Below are 27029 nucleotides of genomic sequence, written 5' to 3' on the forward strand. Positions count from 1 at the left end.
TCAGTCTGTGTAATGTTCGAGTCTCTGCAGGTTGTGGATTAATTGGGTCACGGTTAACAACACAAGACAGGGGATGGAGGCCGACAAAACTGTGGAAACGCCCCGCAGAATGGTGAGTGGCACGGTGGTGCAGCGTTCGAGTTGCTGCCTCACAGTGCCAGAGACCCCCGGTTCGATCCTGACCACGGGTGCTGTCTGTACGGAGTTTGCACGTTCTCCCCGTTGACGGATCAGATCACTCGTTCTTGCGAATTGGGTTTGGTTCAGTAGTGTACGTTTTCACATCTTCCTGCACCACCCTTCCCTGGGCAAGAGTTACTGAGTTCTTCTTCTTGTGAAACCACCTCAAAGACAAACTGAAGTCTCAGATTGAAATATCTTTCAAAAGTAGCACTGATAAGAATCTAACTGCTACTCTCACCACAGTGAGCTGCAGTGTTCAAGTCTCAGCAGAATGTGAATTATTTGTGATTAACACCAAAAGACAACAAATCGAGGTGTACATGCGTTGGAAAGTCCCCTGGAGCCCATGTAAATTGTCCCTACAGTGTGTGGGATAGTGTTAGTATGCGGGGATCACTGGTCGGCACGGACTAGGTGTGTCTAAGGCCCTGTTTCCACACTGTATCTCTAAACTAAACACACTATGTTTTTATCTCTTAAAATATTTTTGCAGAGAATGTATAAAAGGACTGGACAAGCTAGATGCAGGAAAAATGTTCCCAATGTTGGGCGAGTCCAGAACCAGGGGCAACAGTCTTACAATAAAGGGGAGGCCATTTAAGACTGAGGTGAGAAAAAGCTTTTTCAGCCAGAGAGTTGTGAATTTGTGGAATTCCCTGCCACAGAGGGCAGTGGAGGCCAAATCACTGGATGGATTTAAGAGAGTTAGATAGGGCTCTAGGGGCTAGTGGAATCAAGGGATATGGGGAGAAGGTAGGCATGGGTTACTGATTGGGGATGATCGGTCATGATCACAATGAATGGTGGTGCTGGCTCGAAGGGCCGAATGGCCTCCTCCTGCAACTATTGTGTGACGTTAAGCTCAAAGATGGACACAAATTGCTGGAGCAACTCAGCATCTCTGGATCACCTATTCCTTCTCTCCAGAGATGCTGCCTGTCCCGCTGAGTTACTCCAGCATTTTGTGTCTATCTTCGATGTAAACCAGCATCTGCTGTTCCTTCCTGCACATGTTAAGCTCAGTGTTGTTTGCTGCACTTTGTCTGAAACAACCAGCACAGTGATCTTTATCAACTCTCTGTCTCTCTGTAACCACACTTGGGATGTAAATCTCACTGGGAACACATACAAGCAGACTGAACCACATATGTGTAAACTCTCTACCTAATCCCTTGCATTATTCACACCACAACATCTTCACCTCAACTCAAAACCAAATAACTGGGAATTCTTCATTTTCAAGCTGTTTTCCGGGAAATGATTGCTCTGTATTTAACATGGGAGGCACGGTGGTGCAGCGGTAGAGTTGCTGCCTCACAGCGCCAGACTGGTTACACATGTTGATCAACACAAAGTTAGTGACCAGGTAGTGAGAAATTGAAAGGAAGGTTCTTGTAAATCACGTGACCTGGAGTTTGACTGGGTAACTTTAACAACATGTTATACTCTGGTCAACATGAGGAGCGACAGACTGGTCCCACTAAGATGCAGCACAGAACGCCACAGGAGATCCTTCTTCCCTGTGGCTATCAAACTGTACAATTCCTCCCCCTTCTGTTGTAGAAACATAGAGACATAGAAACAGCATAATAGGTGCAGGAGGAAGCTATTCGGCCCATTCATTGTGATCATGGCTGATCATTCATAATCAGTAACCCGTGCCTGCCTTCTCCCCATATCCCTTGATTTCGCTGGCCTCTATCTAACTCTCTTTTAAATACATCCAGTGAATCGGCCTCCACTACCTTCTGTGGCAGAGAATTCCACAAATTCACAACTCTCTGGGAGAAAACGTTTTTTTCTCAGCTCAGTTTTAAATGGCCTCCACTTTATTCTTAGACTGTGGCCCCTGGTTCTGGACTCCCCCAACATTGGGAACATTCTTCCTGCATCTAGCCTGTCCAATCTATATTACTAAATCTCTGATCTTGACCGCTTTTGGCCGACTGTGCTGCGATTTCCGAGAGAACGCCACCACTTACGGCCGTCATGTTTGGCCACCTCGCTCAGAGCCCCCCTCCACCGTATGAGTGCGGAGGATTTTTTCCGTCGATGAAAAATTAGAGAAATATTAATGTTTTTACAAAATTCCCCATTCTCTCTGCTGCCCCCGCTGGCGGCAGGGGGTGGGACTATAAAACCAGGAAGTGTCGTGCCTCATTCAGTTTCTGCCAGACCAGGAAGCGAGAAGGTCACGACTCTCTGAGCTACGAATAACACTGAAAGCACATCTATTCCACGGCGAGTCCACTGTAAAGTGGCTGCAGCCCTTTTTTAACAAGTTTGTGTTCACAAAACGAATTTTGGTTGTCGGGTTGAAAGTGGTAGCAAACTGCACTTTAATTCAGTGGCCTTGCACCCTGCTTGAAGTGGTAGGAAACTGCACTTGAATTTGTTGGCCTTGCACCCTGCTTGAAGTGGTAGAAAACTGCACTTGAGTTTGGTGGCCTTGCACCCTGTTCGAAGTGGTAATAAAATGCTCTTGAATTTGGTGGCCTTGCACCCTGCTTGAAAAGGTAGGAAAATGGATTTGAATTTGATGGCCTTACACCCTGCTTGAAATGGAATTTCAAGGAAAAGCCGTGAGTCAACTGCCAGCCCACCAGCTGTGAGTGAACTGCCAGCATATCAGGCTTGAGGGACTGAGCTGCCCACCCCCAACTGCCCATATCAGGCTTGAGGGACTGAGCTGCCACCCCCCAACCCCCCATACCCCCCCCCCCCCCCCCCCCCCCACTGGCCACCAATATTGAAATTGGTGGAGAGGTGGAATATTGCCTCGGGGGATCAGCCCTCCCATGTGAACAATCCCAATATAGTCTAGTAATATCTAACTTTCTACATTTCTACTTTTGGGTATGTATGGCAATTATGGCTCATGGAATTTTCTTCCACACTACTAGTTATATTCCTAACAACATATTTAAAAGGTATGAAATTTTTGATCTTTCCCAAACTTTTTAAAAAATGCCTGAAGAAGGGACCCGACCCTAAACGTCTCCTAACCATTCCCTCCATAGATAGACAAAAAATGCTGGAGTAACTCAGCGGGTCAGGTAGCATCTCTGGAGAAAACGAATAGATGATGTTTTGGGTCAAGACCCTTCTTCGGACTCTCCATAGATCCAGCCTGACCTGCTGAGTTCTCCAGCACTTTATGTTTTGCTCTTAAAATAAATCTGTGGTCCACTGAAGAAACAACACGATAGACCACTCTGGAAGTGCAAGTTTTGCTGTACATACTGTAGAACACATCGTAATACACCTTGAGTGAATTAATGGGGTTAAATAATTTTTTTTAATCTGTTGTCTAGAATTAATCGATACCCACCCTATGTACCTTATATCAGATTTATTTGGAATTCCGATTTTTTTGATTTCCTATTTGTCAATTTTTTGTGCCCGATTATTTGGCAGCCAATCAACCGCTGTCTCTAAGGGGGTTGCATCCAATCACCGGTCAGCCTCCCATAAAATTCCCATCCAATCAACAAATCCTCCCGTTCAAACAGCCGCTGTCTCCAGATTCATTGTGTCCAATCACATAATGCGCTTGTCACTCGGTTGCCAATCGGACACAGTCTCCGATCGGCATTGTGACCAATCACCGATCTGCTTCCCTCACTGAAGCAGACATGGCTAGAGTCAAACCTGAGAGCGATGCAAGAAAGCAGCTATGACATAATACACAATAAACTGTATTACAAATACACAATAACAAAGTTATGCATTATTGTACTCTTACATGAGCGCAATTTAATTCTGAGGCTGTGACCTCTAGTCCTAGACTCTGCCACCAGGGGAAATATCCTCTCCACATCCACGCTATGCCTTTATAACCATATAATAACCATATAACAATTACAGCACGGAAACAGGCCATCTCGACCCTTCTAGTCCGTGCCGAACACATAATCTCCCCTAGTCCCATATACCTGCGCTCAGACCATAACCCTCCATTCCCTTCCCATCCATATAACTATCCAATTTATTTTTAAATGATAAAAACGAACCTGCCTCCACCACCTTCACTGGAAGCTCATTCCACACAGCTACCACTCTCTGAGTAAAGAAGTTCCCCCTCATGTTACCCCTAAACTTCAGTCCATTAATTCTCATGTCATGTCCCCTTGTTTGAATCTTCCCTTCTCTCAGTGGGAAAAGCTTTTCCACGTCAACTCTGTCTATCCCGCTCATCATTTTAAAAACCTCTCTCAAGTCCCCCCTTAACCTTCTGCGCTCCAAAGAATAAAGCCTTAACTTGTTCAACCTTTCTCTGTAACTTAGTTGCTGAAACCCAGGCAACATTCTAGTAAATCTCCTCTGTACTCTCTCTATTTTGTTGACATCCTTCCTATAATTAGGCGACCAAAATTGTACACCATACTCCAGAATTGGCCTCACCAATGCCTTGTACAATTTTAACATTACATCCCAACTTCTATACTCAATGCTCTGATTTATAAAGGCCAGCACACCAAAAGCTTTCTTTACCACCCTATCTACATGAGATTCCACTTTCAGGGAACTGTGCACAGTTATTCCCAGATCCCTCTGTTCACCTACATTCTTCAATTCCCTACCATTTACCATGTATGTCCTATTTTGATTTGTCCTGCCAAGATGTAGCACCTCACACTTATCAGCATTAAACTCCATCTGCCATCTTTCAGCCCACTCTTCCAACTGGCATAAATCTGTCTGTAGACTTTGAAACTCTACTTCATTACCCGCAACCCCACCTATCTTAGTATCATCTGCATACTTACTAATCCAATTTACCACACCATCATCCAGATCATTGATGTACATGACAAACAACAGTGGACCCAACACAGATCCCTGTGGCACCCCACTTGTCACTGGCCTCCAACCTGACAAACAACCATCCACCATTACTCTCTGGAATCTCCCATTCAGCCAATGTTTCACTAGGAGGGAGGGGTGTCGTTAATATGAAGTGCTCAGAACTGGGTTCCAGTCCATGCATTGAACATTAAGGGCTGGGTTCAGATTTACGGAGCCAAACAACGTCATTAATTGTGGTAGTGTAGGCGCTGGCTTACCGAGGGTGGTACAGCAGTGGCGAAACATCCTCTCTACTTCCACTCTATTCAGGCCTTTCACTATTCGGTAAATTTGTGTCTATCTTTGGTGTAAACCTGCATCTGCAGTTCCTTCCTGCAGATTTTCTCCAGCAGTTTGTTTATAGACATCAGGTGCAGGAGTAGGCCATTCGGCCCTACGAGTCAGCACCACCATTCATGGCTGTTCGTCCACAATCAGTATCCCGTTCTTGCCTGCTCCATATCCCTTGACTCCACTATCTTTAAGAGCTCGAAGAGTTCTATCTAACTTATCCATATCTATATTTTGTTCCAACATCCACTGTCTGTTTTTCACTGCAATTTCTCAACTCTGTGGCTTTATGTGAGCTCAAACCACTGTGCGGTATCTACTAGTTTCCTTTCCTGTGTTGAGACCCTTTATCTAACTCTCTCTTGAAAACATCCAGAGAATTGGCCTCCACCAAAGATACTGCGTTCCGTGGCAGAGAATTCAACAGATTCACAACTCTCTGGGAGAAAAGGTTTTTCCTCATCTCGGTAACACTCAGGATAGTGGCACTAGTCAGAGAACTGGGGAGGAGGGGGGTGGAGGTGGGGGGATGTGGGTGGAGAGAGAGGCAACGTAAGGATTACTTATAGTTGAAGAAACCTATTACAAGCCAGCTTGCTGCATCTGGTGAGCACCGCCCTTGTTTGTGGTCACCTACTACGTGAGCGACTGTTCATTGTTTCTGCACATTAAGACCGAGAGTTAAAGTGTATTTTCACGGAATTCATTCTAATCTCGTGTGTGGAGATCACTGGAGAATAAATAGCCTTTCTCTGCAGATATCGCTGCTGGCGTTGGAGTCGATTCTTGTGTTTGCTGAAAGGAGCCTTGGTACATCTCAGCTCCTAGCGCTGGGGGTTGTGTCGGCTCAGTGAGGTTCTATGTCAGGGAGGAACTCCAATCAAGACCATTCGTACCATCGCCAACGCTGCAATCTCTTTACAGCTGCAGACGGTCGCTTCTTCGATTGGTGAGTGATGCAGGTTCGTTTCCCAGAAATGGACAAGAAACTAAACATGCGGGAATCTTCAGCTAAAAGGTCTCGACCCGAAACATCACGTTGGTGGGTGTTGGGCCGAAGGGCCTGTTTCCACGCTGTAAAATGGTATCACTTTATGACCCAAAATATCGTCTGTCCATTTCCAGATGCTGCCTGTTTCTCCAGCACTTTGTGTTCTGCTCATGTATGAGGGTATCTGTACAGTGGTGTGTGTATCCATTTGTGTGTGTGTGTTTTGTTTTAGTGCTAAAGGCAGGAGTTCATCCTGACCACAGCACTAACAATGGACCTTTGCCTCAGTGTACTGTAACTCCACAGGGACATATTTTTTAGTTTAGTTTAGACACACAGAGCGGAAACAGGCCCTTCGGCCCGCTAACCAGTGATCACCCCATATACTAGCATTATCCTGCAAATGCTAGGGACAATTTGCAATTTTTACCGAAGCCAATTAACCTACAAACCCGCACGTCTTTGGAGTGTGGGAGGAAACCGCATCACCCGGAGAAAACCCACGCAGGGAGAACGTGTAAACTCCGTACAGACAGCACCCGTAGTTGGGATCGAACACGGGTGTGTGGTGCTGTAAGGCAGCAACTCTACCGCTGCACCACTGTGTAGTGTCTCCACTAGACCACAATCAGGTAAAGCAAGTATTGAAGGCGTGTTGGGTTTTATAGCATGAAACAGCAGGGCTTTGAGCGGTGAGGGTACATGTTATGCGTAGGCAGGAAGTGCAGATGCTGGTTTACACCAAAAGACAAACACAGGGTGCTGGAGTAACTCAGTGGGACGGACAGCATCTCTGGAGAGTGTGTAGGAAGGAACTGCAGATGCTAGTTTAGACATAAAAAGCTGGAGGAATTCAGCGGGTCAGGCAGCATCTCTGGAGAGAAGGAATGGGTGATGTTTGGGGTCAAGACCCTTCTTCAGACTGATGTCAGGGGAGTGGGAGGTACATAGATAAGGAAGTGTATAATAGATCATTGTTATTTGACCAAGCGGAGGTTGGGCGATCGTTTCGCCGAACACCTCCGCTCGGTCCGCAATAACCAAGCTGACCTCCCGGTGGCTCAGCACTTCAACTCCCCCTCCCACTCCGTCTCCGACCTCTCTGTCCTGAGTCTCCTCCATGGCCACAGCGAGCAGCACCGGAAATTGGAGGAACAGCACCTCATATTCCGTTTGGGGAGTCTGCATCCCGGGGGAATGAACATCGAATTCTCCCAATTTTGTTTGGCCTTGCTGTCTCCTCCCCTTCCTCAGCCCCCCTGCTGTCTCCTCCCATCCCCCAGCCTTCGGGCTCCTCCTCCTTTTCCCTTTCTTGTCCCCACCCACCCCCGCCCCCGATCAGTCTGAAGAAGGGTTTCGGCCCGAAACGTTGCCTATTTCCTTCGCTCCATAGATGCTGCTGCACCCGCTGAATTTCTCCAGCTTTTTTGTGTAACCATAGATCATTGTTAGTTGGGAGAAGGCAAAGCAAACTGAGAAAAAATGTAAGTGGTCGGTAAACTGGGAAGAGGGAGGGATGGAGAAAGAGGGAAAGCAAGAGTTACTTGAAGTTCAGGAAGTCAATGTGCATACCGCTGGGGTGTAAGCTGCCCAAGCAAAATATGAGGTGCTGTTTCATATTCAGGAGGAATATGTTTCATAAGGAATAGGTGACAGTTTTGGAACAAGACCATTCTGCAGACCTTTGCCACAGTGACCAGTGGGGTACCGCAAGGCTTGGTGATGGGACCCCAGCTATTTACAATATATATGAATGATTTGGACGAGGGAATTGAATGCAGCATCTCCAAGTTTGCGGATGACACGGAGCGGGGGGGCAGTGTTACCTGTGAGGAGGATGCTAGGAGGCTGCAAGGTGACTTAGATAGGTTGGGTGAGTGGGCAAATGCAGGGCAGATGCAGTATAATGTGGATAAATGTGAGGTTATCCACTTTGGTGGCAAAAACAGGAAAGCAGACTATTATCTGAATGGTGACTGATTAGGAAAAAGGGAGATGCAACGAGACCTGTGTGTCATGGTACATCAGTCAGTGAAAGTAGGCATGCAGGTGCAGCAGGCAGTGAAGAAAGCAAATGGTATGTTAGCAATCATTGCAAAAGGAATTGAGTATAGGAGCAGGGAGGATCTACTGCAGTTGTACAGGGTCTTGGTGAGACCACACATGGAGTATTGCATACAGTTTTGGTCCCCTAATATGAGGAAAGACATTCTTGCCATGGAGGGAGTACAGAGAAGGTTCACCAGACTGATTCCTTGGATGTCAGGACTTTCATATGAAGAAAGACTGGATAGACTCGGCTTGTACTCGCTAGAATTTAGAAGATTGAGGGGGGATCTTATAGAAACTTACAAAATTCTTAAGGGGTTGGACAGGCTAGATGCAGGAAGATTGTTCCCGATGTTGGGGAAGTCCAGAACAAGGGGTCACAGTTTAAGGATAAGGGGGAAATCTTTTTGGACCGAGATGAGAAAAAAAAATTTCACACAGAGAGTGGTGAATCTCTGGAATTCTCTGCCACAGAAGGTAGTTGAGGACAGTTCATTGGCTATATTTAAGAGGGAGTTAGATGTGGTTCTTTTGGTTAAAGGGATCAGGGGGTATGGAGAGTAGGCAGGTGTGGGATACTGAGTTGGATGATCAGCCATTGAATGTCAGTGCAGGCTCGAAGAGCCAAATGACCTACTCCTGCACCTATTATCTATGTTTCTATGATAGGTGCACCATACTCCTGCCTTCTCCCCATAACCTCTGACACCCGTACTAACCAAGAACCTATCTATCTCTGCCTTTAAAATATCCACTGACGTGGCCTCCACGGCCTTCCACAGCAAAGAACTCCACAGATTCACCACCCTCTGACTAAAGAAATTCCTTGTCCTGAAGGGGAACTGGAAGAGAGGTGGGGATGGGTCAAAGACTGGCAAGTGATAGGTGGATACGGGTGAGAGGGATTCTCATCTAATTCCTAAAGGAATGTCCTTTAATCCTGAGGCTATGACCTCTAGTCCTAGACACTCACACTAGTGGAAACATCCTCTCCACATCCACTCTTACCTAGCCATTCATTATTCTGTACGTTTCAATGAGGTCCCCCCTCATTCTTCTAAACTCAAGAGGTTAAGAATGGTCCTTATCTCTCCAAACCTGTCCTATCCATGTACCTGTTTGTTAAGAAACAGTTGGGATCTCTGCCTCAACTACCTCTTCTAGCCACTTGTTCAATGCACCCACCACCTGGAGTATTGCGTACAGTTTTGGTCTCCTAATCTGAGGTGTGAAATGGTTACCCCTCAGATACCCCTCAGATTCCAAGGACGTCTTTTGGGAAGGAGTTGAGGTGGTATTTCGTTCGTCAGAGGGTGGTGAATCTGTGGAATTCTTTGCCACAGAAGGCTCTGGAGGCAAAGTCAGTGGATATATTTAAGGTAGAGAAAGATTCTTGATTACTACAAAGGTATCAAAGGTTATAGGAAGAAGGCAGGAGAATGGGGTTATTAGGGAGACATGGATGAATGGCGGAATATACTTGATGGGCCAAATGGCCTAATTCTACTCCTATCACATGATCTTCACCTTGTTTCCCTTCCCTTGTTTGAGGGGTATCTCCACCGGACCCTGCCCCCCAATGTCCAGCAGCGGAAGGACCCTAGACAATGGTCCTCCCCCATGGAGCCTTGGTGTTGGCTGCACCAAACTTCAGTACATCCCTCAGCACGTACTCCTGCAGTGTGGAGCGGGCCAGTCGGCAACATTCCCCATCGGATGTCTGGCTGAAATTTCTTTCCTGAATGGAATGAATATTCAAGGCAGGAATGTGGGACCAGATGGATTGTTCTTACCCAAAGCTAGTAGGGACTCAATGGGTAGAATGGCCTTCATCAACATGAAAATCATACTGTGATTCTCAGTGCAATAGTTAACATCTCTCTACATAAACACTGGCGCAGCAGTGGAGTTGCTGCCTCACTGCGCCAGAGACCCGGGTTAGATCCTGACCACGGGCGCTGTCTGTACGGAGTTTGTACGTTCTCCCTGTAACATGCGTGGGTTTTCTCCGAGATCTTCAGTTTCCTCCCACACTCCAAAGATGTACAGGTTTATAGGTGAATTGTCTTGGTATAAATGTAAATTGTCCCGAGCGTGTGTAGGATAGTGTTAGTTTTTGGGGATCGTGGTCGGCATGGACTCGGTGGGCTGAAGGGCCTGTTTCCGCACTGTATCTCTAAACTAAACCTTTTTAGTCACATGTTCAAAAAGCCGTACGTCCAGTGGATTCATCTTCATATTTTATTCCTCGTTCTGTTTCAGATCACTGGATTTTGTTGACTGTCCACTTCCGGTTCAGTGATGAGTGAGTGCTTGCAACTGGCCACTCTGGGCCGGCCTTTCCAGTTGGGAATGCTGTACGACTGCCGATCAGATGCTCTGATCCCAGGTACTGGAATGTCTTCACACAAATCATGAAGTCACGTGAGCCCACAGTAGGTGAATCAGAAGACATGATAAGGGAATAACATACAGTGCAAGGTAAAGCCAGCAAAGTCCGATCAAGGGTAGTCCAAGGGTCACAACGAGGTTGATAGTAGTTCAGGACTGCACTATGGTTGTGGTAGGATTCACATATACCTTCCACTCAATGAATTTCAACATGAGGGATTTTGTCAAATGCCCTCTGGTATGGGTTGATATGGGGGGCTGATCTTATAGAGATGGGTAAAATCATGAGAGGACTAGATTGGGTAGATGCACAGAGTCTCTTGCCCAGAGTAGGGGAATCAAGGACAAGAGGACATGGGTTTAAGGTGAAGGGGAAAAGATTTAATAGGAATCTGAGGAGTAACTTTTTCACACAATGGGTGGTGGATGTATGGAACAAGCTGCCAGAGGAGGTAGTTGACGCTGGGATCATCCCAATGGTTAAGAAACAGTTAAATGGGTACATGGATAGGACAGGTTTAGAGGGGTATGGCAGGCAGGTGGGATCAGTGTAGCTGGGACATGTTTGTCAGTGTGGGCAAGTCAGGCCTCTTAAAGGGCCTGTCCCACTTACGTGACCTTTACAGGCACCCGTGATAGGTCGCCGAAATTTTCAACATGTTGAGAATTCAGCGGCGACCAGAAGGACACTACGACTGTCCGGAGACCTCTCACGACCATAGGTGACCTGCCACGACCATACAGGCGATCTCCCTGGCGACCATGTCACGGGAGACCACTCATGACAATACAGGCGACCCCTGGCGACATGTCACGGGAGACCACTCATGACCATACAGGCGACCCCTGGCGACATGTCACGGGAGACCACTCATGACCATACAGGCGACCCCTGGCGACATGTCACGGGAGACCACTCACGACCATACAGGCGACCCCTGGCGACATGTCACGGGAGACCACTCATGACCATACAGGCGACCCCTGGCGACATGTCACGGGAGACCACTCACAACCATACAGGCGACCCCTGGCGACATGTCACGGGAGACCACTCACGACCATACAGGCGACCCCTGGCGACATGTCACGGGAGACCACTCACGACCATAGGAGACATTTCATGACCATACTGTGTGGTCTTGAGAGGTCTCCAAAGAATCATTGCATCTTTCTAGTCGCTGCTGAATTTTCAACAAGTTGAACATTTTGGCGACCTATCACGGGTGCCGGCAGTCGCCTGTAAAGGTCACTTAAGTGGGACAGGCCCTTTACATGCTGCATCACTCTATGATACAGTGGTGGTCAATGCAGGGCCATAAGTTCAGGTCACCAATCTCACAATGGTGACCACAACTTTGTCAGTTATAGTCCAGTTTATACAGTGGATTGAATATTGAGCGGCACGGTGGCACAGAGGTAGAGTTGCTGCCTTACAGCACCAGAGACCCAGGGTCGACCCTGACTACCTGTGCTGTCTGTACAGAGTTTGTACTTTCTCCCCGTGACCTGCGTGAATTTTCTCCAGAAACTCCGGTTTACCTCCCACACTCCAAGGACGTAGTTGTGTAGGTTAATGGGCTTAGTAAATATATAAATTGTTCCTAGTGTGTGTAGGATAGTGTTAGTATGCGGGGATCACCGAAGGGCCTGTTTCACGCCATATCTCTAAACTAAACATGGATATTTGAAGAATATTTGAAGATGATCCAAATCACCGCTAATCCATGTTCTACAGAATTGCCTCCTGACCCGCTGTAGCACTCATTGTGTTTTTTGTTTAGTTTAGAGATACAGCACAGAAACAGGCCCTTTGGCCCACTGAGTCAGCACCGACCAACGATCCCCGTACATTAACACTATCCTACCCACATTTGGGACAATGTTGCATTTATACCAATGAACCTACAAACCTGTACGCCTTTGAAGTGCGGGAGGAAACCGAAGATCTCAGTGAAAACCCACGGCCACGGGGAGAACGTACAAACTCTGCACAGAGAGCACCAGGTCTCTGGCGGTGTAAGCGCTGTAAGGCAGCCCCTCTACCGCTGTGCCACCATATCGCACCTATTACTTATGTGATCAGTCCAGTGAGTGTAGAGTGTTTTACTTTCAGCCCAAGCACAGCCTGTACAGAGATTGAATCTACTGAAGGAATATTATTCACTGAGTAATTTTAACAACATTAACAGTTTTGATCGCTGATTTATCCTGTAGGCATCACCCTGTGGGACTTGCAGACACCGCAGAGCAACCTTGATCGTCGTGACCAGCCCAGCACTGAGTTTCACATCATTGCATCAGACTCCATGGAGAAGAAAGCCAATGCCCTCAATGTGTCAGAGTCACTGAAGGCGAGTATCCTGGGTGGGTTAGTGGAGGTGAAAGGGTCGGCAAAATATCTCAGTGACACAAAGGAATCAGAGCAACAAGCACGAGTTACCCTTCAGTACAAAGCAACAACCAGGTTTGAACAACTGACAATGAGTCACTTAGGGAGACAGAATATTACCTACCCGAGTGTGTTTGATGAGGGCTCAGCCACCCATGTCATTACAGCAGTGCTGTATGGGGCCCAGGCCTTCTTTGTGTTTGATCAAATGGCTTCATCATCAGAGAACATACAGGATATTCAGGGTAACATGGAGGTGATGATTAAACGTCTCCCTAAGATTGCGATCGAGGGAGAGGCCTCCCTAGAAATGACAGAAGAACAGAGCTCTCAAGCCGAGAAGTTTAGCTGCACCTTTTACGGGGATTTCTCACTGAAGAACAATCCCACCACCTACAGAGATGCCATCAATATCTTTGCAACACTTCCACACCTGCTGGGCCCAGGTGGAGAGCATTCAGTGCCTGTCACAGTCTGGCTCTATGCTCTCAATAAACTGGACACCAAAGCTGCCCAGCTGGTGAGGGAGATCAGCGTGGGACTGGTCAATCGCTGCCAGTGTGCCCTGGAACAGCTCAATGAGGCCGTGATGAGGTGCAATGACCTGATGAAAGACAGTGTCGCAGTTCAGTTTCCTGAGATCGGGGACAGGATACTTCAATTCCGAGAGATGTGTCAGGAGTACAAACTGGTTTTCCAACGGGCCTTAGCCAGAGTTTTGCCGTCCATTCGGGGCGGTGGGAAGGAGGAAGGGTTGCTGACGGACATACTGAAGAACAGGGAGCAGTCACCATTTAAACACCAATCACTGACCACATGGCTGAATGACAAGGAATGGGAGATGATGGTTGTGGGACGTTGCCTCAGGATAATGAAAGACATACCTGTTGTGAAATCAAGGAGAGAGTTGCATAAAGTGTTGATGGATCCAGCAACAGACTACGTGGTCTGCTTCACATTCACAACACTGCATCAGGAGGATTACTACCTAACGGAGGCAATCAACTACCTTCAATCTCTCACAGTAGAGAAAATGCAGATGCCACCTCCTGCTGCCGGAGCCTGTACAACACAACACAGCAAGCCCTGGTTTCACTCATCGTCCATAACTGAGAAGATGAAGGAACGATCCGGACTGTTCCTGGATTTTGCCACAGACAACAATGGGGACGGGAGAGTAAAATTCCTTGTTGGATCCGCACAGGATGACAATAATGTGGGTGCGTCTATTTACCTGTATGGGGGAGGGATTGTGAGTGGGACAACACACACAGATTGCTGCTTTGAACCCCCGTCTCAGCCTGAGAGACCAACAGTGAGTGGGACAACACACGACAGTGTGACGCTGCAGTTAGAGCCACCCACAAGTGGTTCTGATGAGATTGTGGGCTACAAGGTAGAGTATCGAGGTAGCCAGCAGGAGAAATGGACAATACTGGATACACCTGACACATCCCACTCCTTCACGATATCTGGGTTGGAGCCACACCAGGAATATCACATCCAATACAGAGCAGTGACCAAGGTAGGGGTCAGCAAGGCCAGTGAAATCTACAAGGTCTCCAACCGGCCGACAAGTCCTCCTGTTAAACCGGTCTTCCAGGATCAGTCACCCAGCCCAACACTGTCCGGGGACGGATCAAGTCAGATTGGAGCCGACGTATTTCAATACAGGAATGAATACAAGGAAGAATCTTCGATGGATGCATTGGACAGATCATGGGAGCAGGTTCAGACAAAAGACAGACAATGCCACGATAGTTCAGACGGACCAAAGAGAATTGCCCTGAAACTTCTCGAACAAGCTCAATTAATATCCAGAGGAAACCCTTCCATTTACAAGCTCAACCTAGAAAGGGAGGTGTTTAATCAGTCCAAGCAACTTGTGAAATGCTCCTTAGGAAAGCCCACCACTATGCACAAGATGAAGACAATTATGTTGCTGGGGGCAACTGGATCAGGAAAGACAACCCTCATCAACGGGATGATCAACTACATCTTGGGCGTGGAGTGGGGGGACAACTTCAGATACAAGTTAATACAGGAAGAGACGGGAAAATCCCAGGCTGAGAGCCAGACCTCCTCCATCATTGCCTACCATCTCCACCACCAGGTAGGGTTTAACATCGACTGCTCTCTGACTATCATCGACACGCCAGGATTCGGGGACACCAGGGGCATCAGCCGGGATGAACAGATCACTGAGCAAATCCGCGAGTTCTTCACTTCCCCACAGGGCGTTGATCAGATCGACGCGGTCTGTTTCGTCGTCCAAGCCTCCTCGGCTCGCCTGACCCAGACACAGAAATATGTCTTCGATTCCATCCTTTCCATTTTTGGCAAAGATATCGCGGAGAACATTCAGATACTGGTGACGTTCGCGGACAGGCAGCGCCCCCCAGTTCTGGAGGTCCTGAAAGCTGACAAGGTACCCTGCCCTAAAGACAAAAAGGGATTGCCAGTACACTTCAAGTTTAACAATTGTGCCATTTATGCCCAGCGTCCGACCTCTGGTGACGAGGGGAGATCTGACGACAGTGGGGAAGAGGATGATGACTTTGACCTGATGTACTGGAAGATGGGGACAAACAGTATGAAGAAGTTCTTCACAGCTCTGAGCACGATGCAGGCGAGGAGCCTGTGCCTGACCAAAGAGGTTCTGAAGGAACGTAGCCAGCTGGAGTCTGTAGTGGCCGGGTTGCAGACTCTGATCCAAGCAGGGCTGACCAAATATGAGGAGCTCAAGAAAACCCAACAAGTTCTGAACCAAAACCAGTTCAACCTGGAGGAAAATAAAGATTTTGAGTACGAAGTTGATGTGACTGTTAAAGAAAAGAGGAAACTTGGCAGCGATGATTCATTAGTAAACAACTGTACGGTTTGTAAATACAGTTGTCACGACCCCTGTACGTATGCAGGTTATATTTTCAAATACTGGTGTTCATCAATGGACATACGGGGAAATTGTGTAGTCTGTCCGGGGAAGTGCGGTGTGCTAAAACACCGAAGGGAAAAGTACAGGTATGTCTGTGTAACAAAAAAGGAGAAGAGGACGTACAACGAACTGAAGGAAAAGTATGAGAAGGCATACGGTGAGAAGATGAGTCAGCAGAAGATTATGGAGTTACTTGAGCAGGAGTTTGCTGAGGTGGACAATACAGTTCTGGAGCTGATTCAAGAATTATCCCAGGGCATTAGACGACTTGAAGAAATAGCCCTGAGACCAAACCCGTTGTCCACCCCGGCTTATATTGACCTCCTGATTCAGGCTGAGAAAAATGAGGCGAAGCCAGGCTACATTGAGCGAATTCGGGCACTGACCGCTTTGAAGAACAAGGCAGAGGTCAGAGAACAAATCGCGTACAACGCGAAGCTGTTACCAGAGTATTCGAAGGAAGGTGCGGCGGGAGGGAAAAGTACTGGAGAAATGTTAAAGAAAAAAATGTCAAACATGATGGATTGGTTCTCACCCAATTAGTAACAGAGAATCATTCCAGCTGTTTTTCAGTGTGTTTCACTCAACCGATACACAAATCCTCATTCTAATTCCTTGTCCTTCTCCTCCTCCATCTGCCCATTGCCTTTCACATCGAACCTTCCTTCCTCGAAGCTGCCTTCTTCTCAACATATTCCCATAGTGCCTTTATCCCAGGAAGGGTTTGCTGGCGTTGGAGAGGGTCCAGAGGAGGTTTACTAGAATGATCCCAGGAATGAGTGGGTTAACATATGATGAGCGTTTGATGGCACTGGACCTGTACTCACTGGAGTTTAGAAGGATGAGAGAGGACCACATTGGAACTTACCGAATAGTGAAAGGCCTGGATAGAGTGGATGTGGAGAGGATGTTTCAACTGGTGGGAGAGTCTAGGACCAGAGGTCACAGCCTCAAAATAAGCGTGTTTGGTATTCCAAAAATCACAAGGAATCCTGGGATTTGTAAAAGGTCATTCGCAATAAAGAAAAAATGAATGAAGCGCTGGTTGTATAAACTGTGTATAAATTCTTATCTTTATTCATAATTTATGTGTAAAAATATATTAAATCTGAGGAACGGGGGTGCCAGGTAGGGGAGAGTGGAGTGTAACAGCGAGAGAGAGTGGGAGGCGGGGACAGACTGGACCAGCGGAGAGATATTATTGCCAGCTGCGCTACTGAGTGCACACAGACACGTGCCTTATCCACAGCCAGGATCGAACCCGGGTACCCGGCGCCACAAGCGATGCCGAACCACCACTTGACCATCCCCGCCCCCTCAGTGTTCCCATTGATGGATGGTGCTCGGCTATCGCCGCCCCCCCAGGTGGGTTGGCCGGCACCCCCACTCTCGCCCTACCCAGCGGCTTCCCACCGAAGACTGCCGCTCAGTCCCCATCAGTTCCAAGGGGCCAACCGACAGCCACTGGATAAGGCAAGAGGGGCAGCGGACGGTCCCTGGCCCACCAGAGAACAGCACCCCTGGGAGCCGGAGCCAGTGCCCCCTCCTCCACACCGACTGCAAACGCAAGGCCGCCAACACCCCCAGGCCAGTGCCCCGCCAGCCCAGCCCAGGGCCTCTCGGGACATTTCCAGCCGCCCCCGGACAGGGACGGGACACCCTGGAGGGGAAGGGGACAACCAAGCAACTCAACAACGCCCGCAGTGCCAGAGACCTGCGCCCGACCCCAACCACGGACTAAACGCAGGCCTACACACGTGCAGCAGCACAGCTGCCGAGAATGTTTATCGCAAGTGACTTATGACCTGGGCATGCAGTCGCAAACTGCGTATTAAAGGAGGTTCTTTTAAGAAGGATAGGAGGAAGCATTTCTTCGTCTTAGGGTGGTGAATCTGTGGAATTCTTTGCCACAGAAGGCTGTGGAGGCCAAGTCAATGGATATTTTAAAGGCAGAGATAGATAGATTCTTGATTAGTATGGGTGTCAGGGATTATGGGGAGAAGGCACGAGAATTGGGTTGGGAGGGAGAGATAGATCAGCCATGATTGAATGGTGGAGTAGAGATCTACGCTTTAAAAATGTCCATTGAATTGGCAATGAATTCCACAGATTCACCATCCTCTGACTACCAACATTCCTTTCTAAAGGTACGTCCTTTTATTCTGAGGTGATGGCCTCTGATCTTAGACTCTCCCAATAGTAGAAACATACTCTCCACATCCACTCTATCCAGGCCTTTCACTGATTCAGTAAGTTTCAATTATGTACCCCCTTAATCTTCTAAACTCCAGCGAGTAGAGGCCCAGTGCTGTCAAATGCTCATCACATGTTAACCCACTCATTTTAGTAACCATCCTCTGGACCCTCTCCAACACCAGCACGTCCTTCTTCAGGTATGTGGCTATCTGCTAAGGAGATAATATCTCGCAATAATCTAAATGTGGTCTGACCAGCACCATATAAAGCCTCATCATTACACCCATGTTTTTGTATTCTAGTCCTCTAGAAACAAATGCTTCTCCAAACAAAGCTCTTCCCTCTGTGCAAGTGTACAGCAGTCCTGTGCCTCAGCTTTAATCCCCATATCTTCTCTACGATTGACGTTAAGTTCAGAGCCTTGGAATAACCTGGTTTATCCCCGCTGCCATTCTCCAATAAAAGGACCACATTTGCTGTCCTCCTGACTTCTTGCACTTCACTCGTCAAAGTGAACAGTAAGAATCTCTGCCAGGGTCAAAGCAATCTCCTCCCAAAGCAGCCTGGGCTACATCCATCGTAAATCTCATCCAAGGTATCTAATATTTCCTTTTTAATGGTAACATGTTCTAAGGTTCAAGAAATGCAATATCCTTTCCTTCAGTAAATACAGAGCAGAGGTCACAGTGAGGCCCAGCGCAAATTGGAGGAACAGCACCTCATATTTCACTTGGGCAGCTTGCACCCCAACAGTATGATTTTTGACTTCTCAAACTTCAAGTAATCCTTGCTTTCCCTCTCTCTCCAACCCTCCCCTTCCCAGTTTTCCGACCAGTCTGACCGTCTCCGATTACATTGTATCTGTTTGCTTTGTTGTCACCTGCCCGAGCTGACAATGATCTATTTAGTCTGAAGGTCTCGACCCGAAACATCACCCATTCCCACTCTCCAGAGATGCTGCCTGATCCGCTGAGTTTCTCCAGCTTTTTTTGTCTATCTTCGGTGTAAACCAGCATCTGCAGTTCCCTCCAACACAGAGGAGAGATATTCATTTCAGACTTCACCTTTACCTTGTGGTTCCACATAGAGATGGATCCTTTCACTGGATACACAGTGGCACAGTGGTAGGGTTGCTGCCTTACAGCGCTACCAGCGACAGAGACCCAGGTTCGATCCCGATTATGGGTGCTATCGGTACGGAGTTCACACTTTCTCCCTGTAAAAGCATGGGTTTTCTCCGAGACCTTCGGTTTCCTCCCATACTCCAAAGACATACAGTTTTGTGGATTAATTGGCTTGGTGTATGTTTAAAATTGTCCATTGTGTGTAGGATAGTGTTAATGTGGGGGGATCGCTGGTCGGTGCGAACATGGTGGGCCGAAGGGCCTGTTTCAGAGCTGTATCTCTAAACTAAACTAAACTAAAACATATAATGCTTTGGGCCAGTACTTAATATTGTTCGCTAGTGGTCCCTCTTTGCACTTATAATCATTCTTTCATTACCTCTCTATACGTCTAATACTAGAAATATTCACACTGGGCGGTGCAGTGTCACAGCGGTAGAGTTGCTGCCTCACAGCGCCAGAGACTCGGGTTTGATCGCTGGTTGGAAATGTCTCAGTGGGTCGAAGGGCCTGTTTCCCTGCTGCATCTCTAAACTAAAACTAAACTACATCTTGTGGTTTCACATACATTAGTCCCCAATGGGTTTTATCCATTTACTGGATAAATATAAAATGCTTTGCACCCGTTCTTAATCTTGTCTGCCAGTATTATTTTGTATTGTTCATTGCATGTAATCAATTTTTAATTTCTGCTCTTTACTTCTAATACAATGTTATCCCCTAATCCTTCTACTTCCCCCTTTTAATTCAATTCTTAATAACTTTTCTCTTTCAAAACAAATAGGATAAATGGCAGACATCGATAGCGTGACAATCATAACTCACCTGAACCATTCTTTCTGAAGACACAAAGAACTGTAGATGCTGTATTTTTGCTTAGAACAAAGTGTTGGAGTAATTCAACGGGTCAGGCAGCATCTCTGGAAGACGTTTCAGGTTGGGGCCCTTCTTCAGACTAATGTAGTAGGGGAGAAAAAGCGAAAATAAAGTGGGGGAGGGGGGGGGATATTTGACAGGCTTTGTCCTGCCCCATCCCTTCAGCTTTGTCCTGCCTATTTTGAAACGGCACCTGTCCACATTCTACAGAAATGCTGCTTGACCCGCTGAGTTACTCCAGCACTTTGTGTTCTATGCTTAGTAGAGTCACCAGAAGCTACAAATCAAGGAGATTGAACACTCTCTATTGAGGGAGGACTAGATGAGAACTGATGAGAAGGGATGTGGACGGCTTCAGTAGGGGGTGCATCCTATAGCCAGGCGGAGGGCAGCGTCTTGAGGTGTCAGTGGAGGAGAGGGGGCAGTGAGTGATTTACTCATGACATGTGGGCTCACTGCCTTGGGATTAACTCATGGCCTTTGGACTGACTCACAGCTTGTGGACTGACTGATGCCCGACTTCTGGAGTCAAGTTCGACTTATGTAAACTGAAAACTGTAACATCTACATTGAGGAACAGCTTCTTCCTGACAGCCATCACACTATTAAACATAACAAATAAGCTCTGAACTACGAAATATTATATTATTTCCACACACACACACATATTCACATGCACTCACACACATATGCACACACACACACACACACACATATAATCACTCACACATATTCACTCACACACATATTCAGACACACACATGTACACACATATATAGACACACTCACATATTCACACACACACATACACATATTCACTCACACACATATTCACACACATGTAAATATTCACACACACACATATTCACACGCACACATATATATTCACACACACACACATATATTCACACACACACACACAGAGGGAGGTTTCACGGCAGTCGGGTCACGACCCATGACCCGCACTGTTGCTACGCTACACCAAATGGATTACACGCGATGTACTGCAGGTAGGCACTTACCATTGTTTCCAACTCCATCTTCCAGGGAGATGCTAACCGCTTTCGTTGTCTCTATACTGTGCACTAACAACGACAATTAAAGTTGAATATGAATCTGAATCTGAACGTTGCGGATCCGTTAAAACCCGCCAAAAATGTCCATTCTTTGCGCTGCAAATAATTATGGAAATCGGGATGAGCATGTGAGACATTTAGCCTACTCCAGAATTCCAAAAGTGAGGAGAAATGACAGTAGATAGAAGTGAGAGCTGAAGGGACAACAAAGAGTGCTTAGCGAACATTGGCCGTTTGCTCATTACATTTCATCAACATTTCTAATAGTAAGGCATTATTTGTGTTTTTTCCTGATTCCTTTGGCATCTAACAATTTTCAGAAGTGATAAATCTGGCAGTATTTTTTTTAATAAATCGCCCATGGTTCTCAAGTTGTCTTTTGCGTACAAAATGAAAACGCATCTGAAGAAAAATTTACAGCCAGATTTATCACTTCTGAGAATTTATAGATACCAAAGGAATCAAGAAAAAACACGAATAATGCCTTACTATTAGAAACATAGAAATTAGGTGCAGGAGTAGGCCATTCGGCCCTTCGAGCCTGCACCGTCAGTATCCCGTACCTGCCTTCTCTCCATACCCTCTGATCCCCTTAGCCACAAGGGCCACATCTAACCCCCTCTTAAATATAGCCAATGAACTGGCCTCGACTACCCTCTGTGGCAGAGAGTTCCAGAGATTCACCACTATCTGGGTGAAAAAAGTTCTTCTCATCTCGGTTTTAAAGGATTTCCCCCTTATCCTTAAGCTGTGACCCCTTGTCCTGGACTTCCCCAACATCATAGAAACATAGAAATTAGGTGCAGGAGTAGGCCATTCGGCCCTTCGAGCCTACACCGCCATTCAATATGATCATGGCTGATCATCCAACTCAGTATACCATACCTGCCTTCTCTCCATACCCCCTGATCCCCTTAGCCACAAGGGCCACATCTAACTCCCTCTTAAATATAGCCAATGAACTGGCCCTCGACTACCCTCTGTGGCAGAGAGTTCCAGAGATTCACCACTCTCTGGGTGAAAAAAGTTCTTCTCATCTCGGTTTTAAAGGATTTCCCCTTTATCCTTAAGCTGTGACCCCTTGTCCTGGATCGGGAGCAATCTTCCTGCATCTAGCCTGTCCAACCCCTCAATAATTTTGTAAGTTTCTATAAGATCCCCTCTCAATCTCCTAAATTCTAGAGAGTATAAACCAAGTCTATCCAGTCTTTCTTCATAAGACAGTCCTGACATCCCAGGAATCAGTCTGGTGAACCTTCTCTGCACTCCCTCTATGGCAATAATGACCAAAACTGTACGCAATACTCCAGGTGTGGTCTCACCAAGACCCTGTACAACTGCAGAAGAACCTCTCAGCTCCTATACTCAAATCCTTTTGCTATGAAAGCTAACATACCATTCGCTTTCTTCACTGCCTGCTGCACCTGCATGCCTACTTTCAATGACTGGTGTACCATGACACTCAGGTCTCACTGCATCTCCCCTTTTCCTAGTCAGCCACCATTTAGATAATAGTCTGCTTTCCTGTTTTTGCCACCAAAGTGGATAACCTCACATTTATCCACATTATACTGCATCTGTCAAACATTTGCCCACACACCCAGCCTATCCAAGTCACCTTGCAGTCTCCTAGCATCCTCCTCACATACTAATCTCTTATGTGGGACCTTGTCGAAAGCCTTCTGGAAGTCCAGATACACCACATCCACTGGTTCTCCCCTATCCACGCTACTAGTTACATCCTCGAAAAATTCTATAAGATTCGTCAGACATGATTTACCTTTCGTAAATCCATGCTGACTTTGTCCAATGATTTCACCACTTTCCAAATGTGCTGCTATCCCATCTTTAATAACTGACTCTAGCAGTTTCCCCACTACCGATGTTAGACTAACTGGTCTGTAATTCCCCGTTTTCTCTCTCCCTCCCTTCTTAAAAAGTGGGTTTACATTTGCTACCCGCCAATCCTCAGGAACTACTCCAGAATCTAAAGAGTTTTGAAAGATTATTACTAATGCATCCACTATTTCTGGAGCTACTTCCTTAAGTACTCTGGGATGCAGCCTATCTGGCCCTGGGGATTTATCGGCCTTTAATCCATTCAATTTACCCAACACCACTTCCCGGCTAACCTGGATTTCACTCAATTCCTCCAACCCCTTTGACCCGCGGTCCCCTGCTATTTCCGGCAAATTATTTATGTCTTCCTTAGTGAAGACGGAACCAAAGTAGTTATTCAATTGGTCCGCCATATCCTTGTTCCCCATGATCAACTCACCTGTTTCTGACTGCAAGGGACCTACATTTGTTTTAACTAATCTCTTTCTTTTCACATATCTATAAAAACTTTTGCAGTCAGTTTTTATGTTCCCTGCCAGTTTTCTTTCATAATCTATTTTTCCTTTCCTAATTAAGCCCTTTGTCCTCCTCTGCTGGTCTCTGAATTTCACCCAGTCCTCCGACATGCTGCTTTTTCTGGCTAATTTGTACGCATCATCCTTCGCTTTGATACTATCCCTGATTTCCTTTGTTATCCACGGATGCACTACCTTCCCTGATTTATTCTTTTGCCAAACTGGGATGAACAATTTTTGTAGTTCATCCATGCAGTCTTTAAATGTCTTCCATTGCATATCCACAGTCAACCCTTTTAGAATTAATTGCCAGTCAATCTTGGCCAATTCATGTCTCATACCCTCAAAGTTACCCTTCTTTAAGTTCAGAACCATTGTTTCTGAATTAACAATGTCACTCTCCATGCTAATGAAGAACTCAACCATATTATGGTCACTCTTGCCCAAGGGGGCACGTCCAACAAGACTGCTAACCCTTCCTCATTACTCAATACCCGGTCTAAAATAGCCTGCTCTCTCGTTGGTTCCTCTACATGTTGATTTAGATAACTATCCCGTATACATTCCAAGAAATCCTCTTCCTCAGCACCCCTGCCACTTTGATTCACCCAATCTATATGTAGATTGAAGTCACCCATTATAACTGTTTTGCCTTTGTTGCACGCATTTCTAATTTCCTGTTTGATACCATCTCCAACTTCACTACTACTATTAGGTGGCCTGTACTCAACACCCACCAGCGTTTTTGGCCCCTTAATGTTTCACAGCTCTACCCATATCGATTCCACATCCTCAAAGCTAATGTCCTTCCTTTTAATTGCGTTAATCTGCTCTCAAACCAGCAACGCTACCCCACCTCCTTTTCCTTTCTCTCTGTCCCTCCTGAATATTGAATATCCCTGGATGTTCAGCTCCCAGCCTTGGTCACCCTGGAGCCATGTCTCCGTGATCCCAACTATATCATAGTCATTAATAACTATCTGCACATTCAACTCATCCACCTTATTACAAATGCTCCTTGCATTGAGACACAAAGCCTTCAGGCTTGTTTTTACAACACTCTTACCCCTTTATGTTGAAAAGTGGCCCTTTTTGATTTTTGCCCTGGTTTTGTCTGTCTGCCACTTTTAGTTTTCACCTTGCTACCTATTGCTTCTACCCTCATTTTACTCCCCTCTGTCTCTACGCTCACACATTTAAGAAATCCTTTCCCTTTAACTCCATCCTCCACTATCCCATTCGACACCCCACCCCCCTTATTCAGTTGATGAAATGCAGTGAGCAAACACGATAATTCCAATATTTTCAATTACGATATCTGCACAGGCAATCTTTACCAAGCACTTTAGCTGCTGTTGTCCCTTCAATTCTCGCTTCTCTTTACCTTCATTACATTTCACGTTTGGAATTCTAATGTTGGGTACATGTCTCTCACACTTACCCCAACTTCCACGATTTTTTTCAGAGCACAAATTCAACAGTTTGGCGGTTTTTAACAGATAGGAAAGGACGCGTTTCTTGCATTAATAACATATACTGGAAGTGACGGATGTCTTCAGATGGTTTGAGCGGCTCCGTGCGTCAAGTCCTATTACCTTGCGACCTTACGGTGCAACCCCCTATTCACACACACACACTCACGCAAACACACATATATATTCTCACACACGTATATATATTCACACATACACACACATATATATATTCACACATACACACACACACACACACATATATATTCACACATACATATTCACACATACACACACACACACACATATATATTCCCACACATATATTCACACACACATATATATTTGCACACACATATTCACACACACACAGGCACAGATACACATACACACTCACATATATATTCACACACACACACATATATTCACACACACACATATATATATTCACACATACATATTCACACATACACACACACACACATATATATTCACACACACACATATATTCGCACACACATATTCACACATAGGCACACACACACATATACACATCACATATATTCACACACACACACACATTTTCACACACATATATTCACACACACACATTCACATATATTCACATTCACACACACACACACACACACACATATCTCTGTACATTTCTTGCCTGCCTGCCAGTCCATTGTGGCCTCTCTCTCTCTGTCTCTTTCGCGCGTCTTTGTCGCTACTGGCACCATTGCCAGCAGCAGCTTCAGCGATAGTCTGTGGCGGGGGGGGGCTTACATAATCGGCTGTAAACTGTGCAAAATGAAACACAAATCAATACTTTTTGTGCTACAATATAAATCTCCATCTCACCAACATGTTACTTTCCGGACACAATTCCTCCTTTTATTATTCACACACACACACATTCACAATTGCAGATTTTGCTGAAACACAATTGCCGCTGCGGATGTAACAACACTTACCAGCTCTGTAGCATTATTCAACACCTCGTGCATGTCTTCAGCGCCATCTTGCCTCCGACCGGAAATGACGTCATAACCGCCATCTTACCGATCACCGGAAATGACGTCATCACCGCCATCTTGCCGATCGCCGGAAATGACGTCGTCGCCGCCAGCTTACCGATCGCCGGAAATGACATCAACGCCGCCATCTTCAAACCGCCAAAATCACAAAATGTCCGCCAATTTAAAATTTAAACACAGTGCTGATCGAAATAAAAAAGGTTCTTTCGCGCATTACTGGCCTGAAAATGTTGCAACAAATGCATTTCAATTTACATCACCATTTCAAACACAATAGACATCATGCTTTAGTTACCTGAAAACCGGTGCAACCATTTTAAAACGCAAGAGAAACAAATTTGCAAAACGCTTTATAACTATAACAATAACAAATGGTTTTTATATTCATTTCACTGTTGAAACACAATATAGATAGACAAATAGACAAATGCAAATGCTTTCTATTTTCAATTCACAGTTCAAACACAATGTAGATAGACAAATATACAAATGCTTTTTTTTTTCAATTCGCAGTTTGTAAAGGAGCTTAGACGTAGTCCTTAGTCCTTCACTAAGTCTTTATTAAGACACTACATCCACACGTCTTCTGGTCTAACATGCCAGTAACTAACATGTCCCGCGTGAGCTGGTCACACAACTCACCAAAACGACAGCGCTGGGATAGATAGCGGAGGTCGGCAATAAAACATTCCACAGGTTCCTCAGGCTGTTGCTTGCGAGAAATGAAACGAGCCCGCTCCAAAATGCGGTTCGAAGGAAGGTCGCAAATCTCTGTAAACTTCCTCAACAGACACACCGGGTCGTCAGGAGA

The 27029-nt window shown here is 46.2% G+C and overlaps 1 protein-coding gene across 1 annotated transcript; it reads left to right on the forward strand.

Annotated features, from left to right (window-relative positions):
* The first annotated feature begins 6027 nt into the window (after positions 1–6027).
* LOC129694263 (uncharacterized) lies at positions 6028–16623 on the forward strand. Its single transcript, XM_055630981.1, has 3 exons — positions 6028–6271; positions 10625–10751; positions 12971–16623. Exons 2-3 carry the CDS (start codon positions 10664–10666, stop codon positions 16621–16623), a joined length of 3741 nt encoding a protein of 1246 aa, XP_055486956.1. The 5' UTR covers positions 6028–6271; positions 10625–10663.
* The last annotated feature ends 10406 nt before the right edge of the window (positions 16624–27029 follow it).

This window comes from Leucoraja erinacea, unplaced genomic scaffold, assembly GCF_028641065.1.
Source record: "Leucoraja erinacea ecotype New England unplaced genomic scaffold, Leri_hhj_1 Leri_592S, whole genome shotgun sequence".
NCBI classification, from domain to species: Eukaryota; Metazoa; Chordata; class Chondrichthyes; order Rajiformes; family Rajidae; genus Leucoraja; species Leucoraja erinaceus.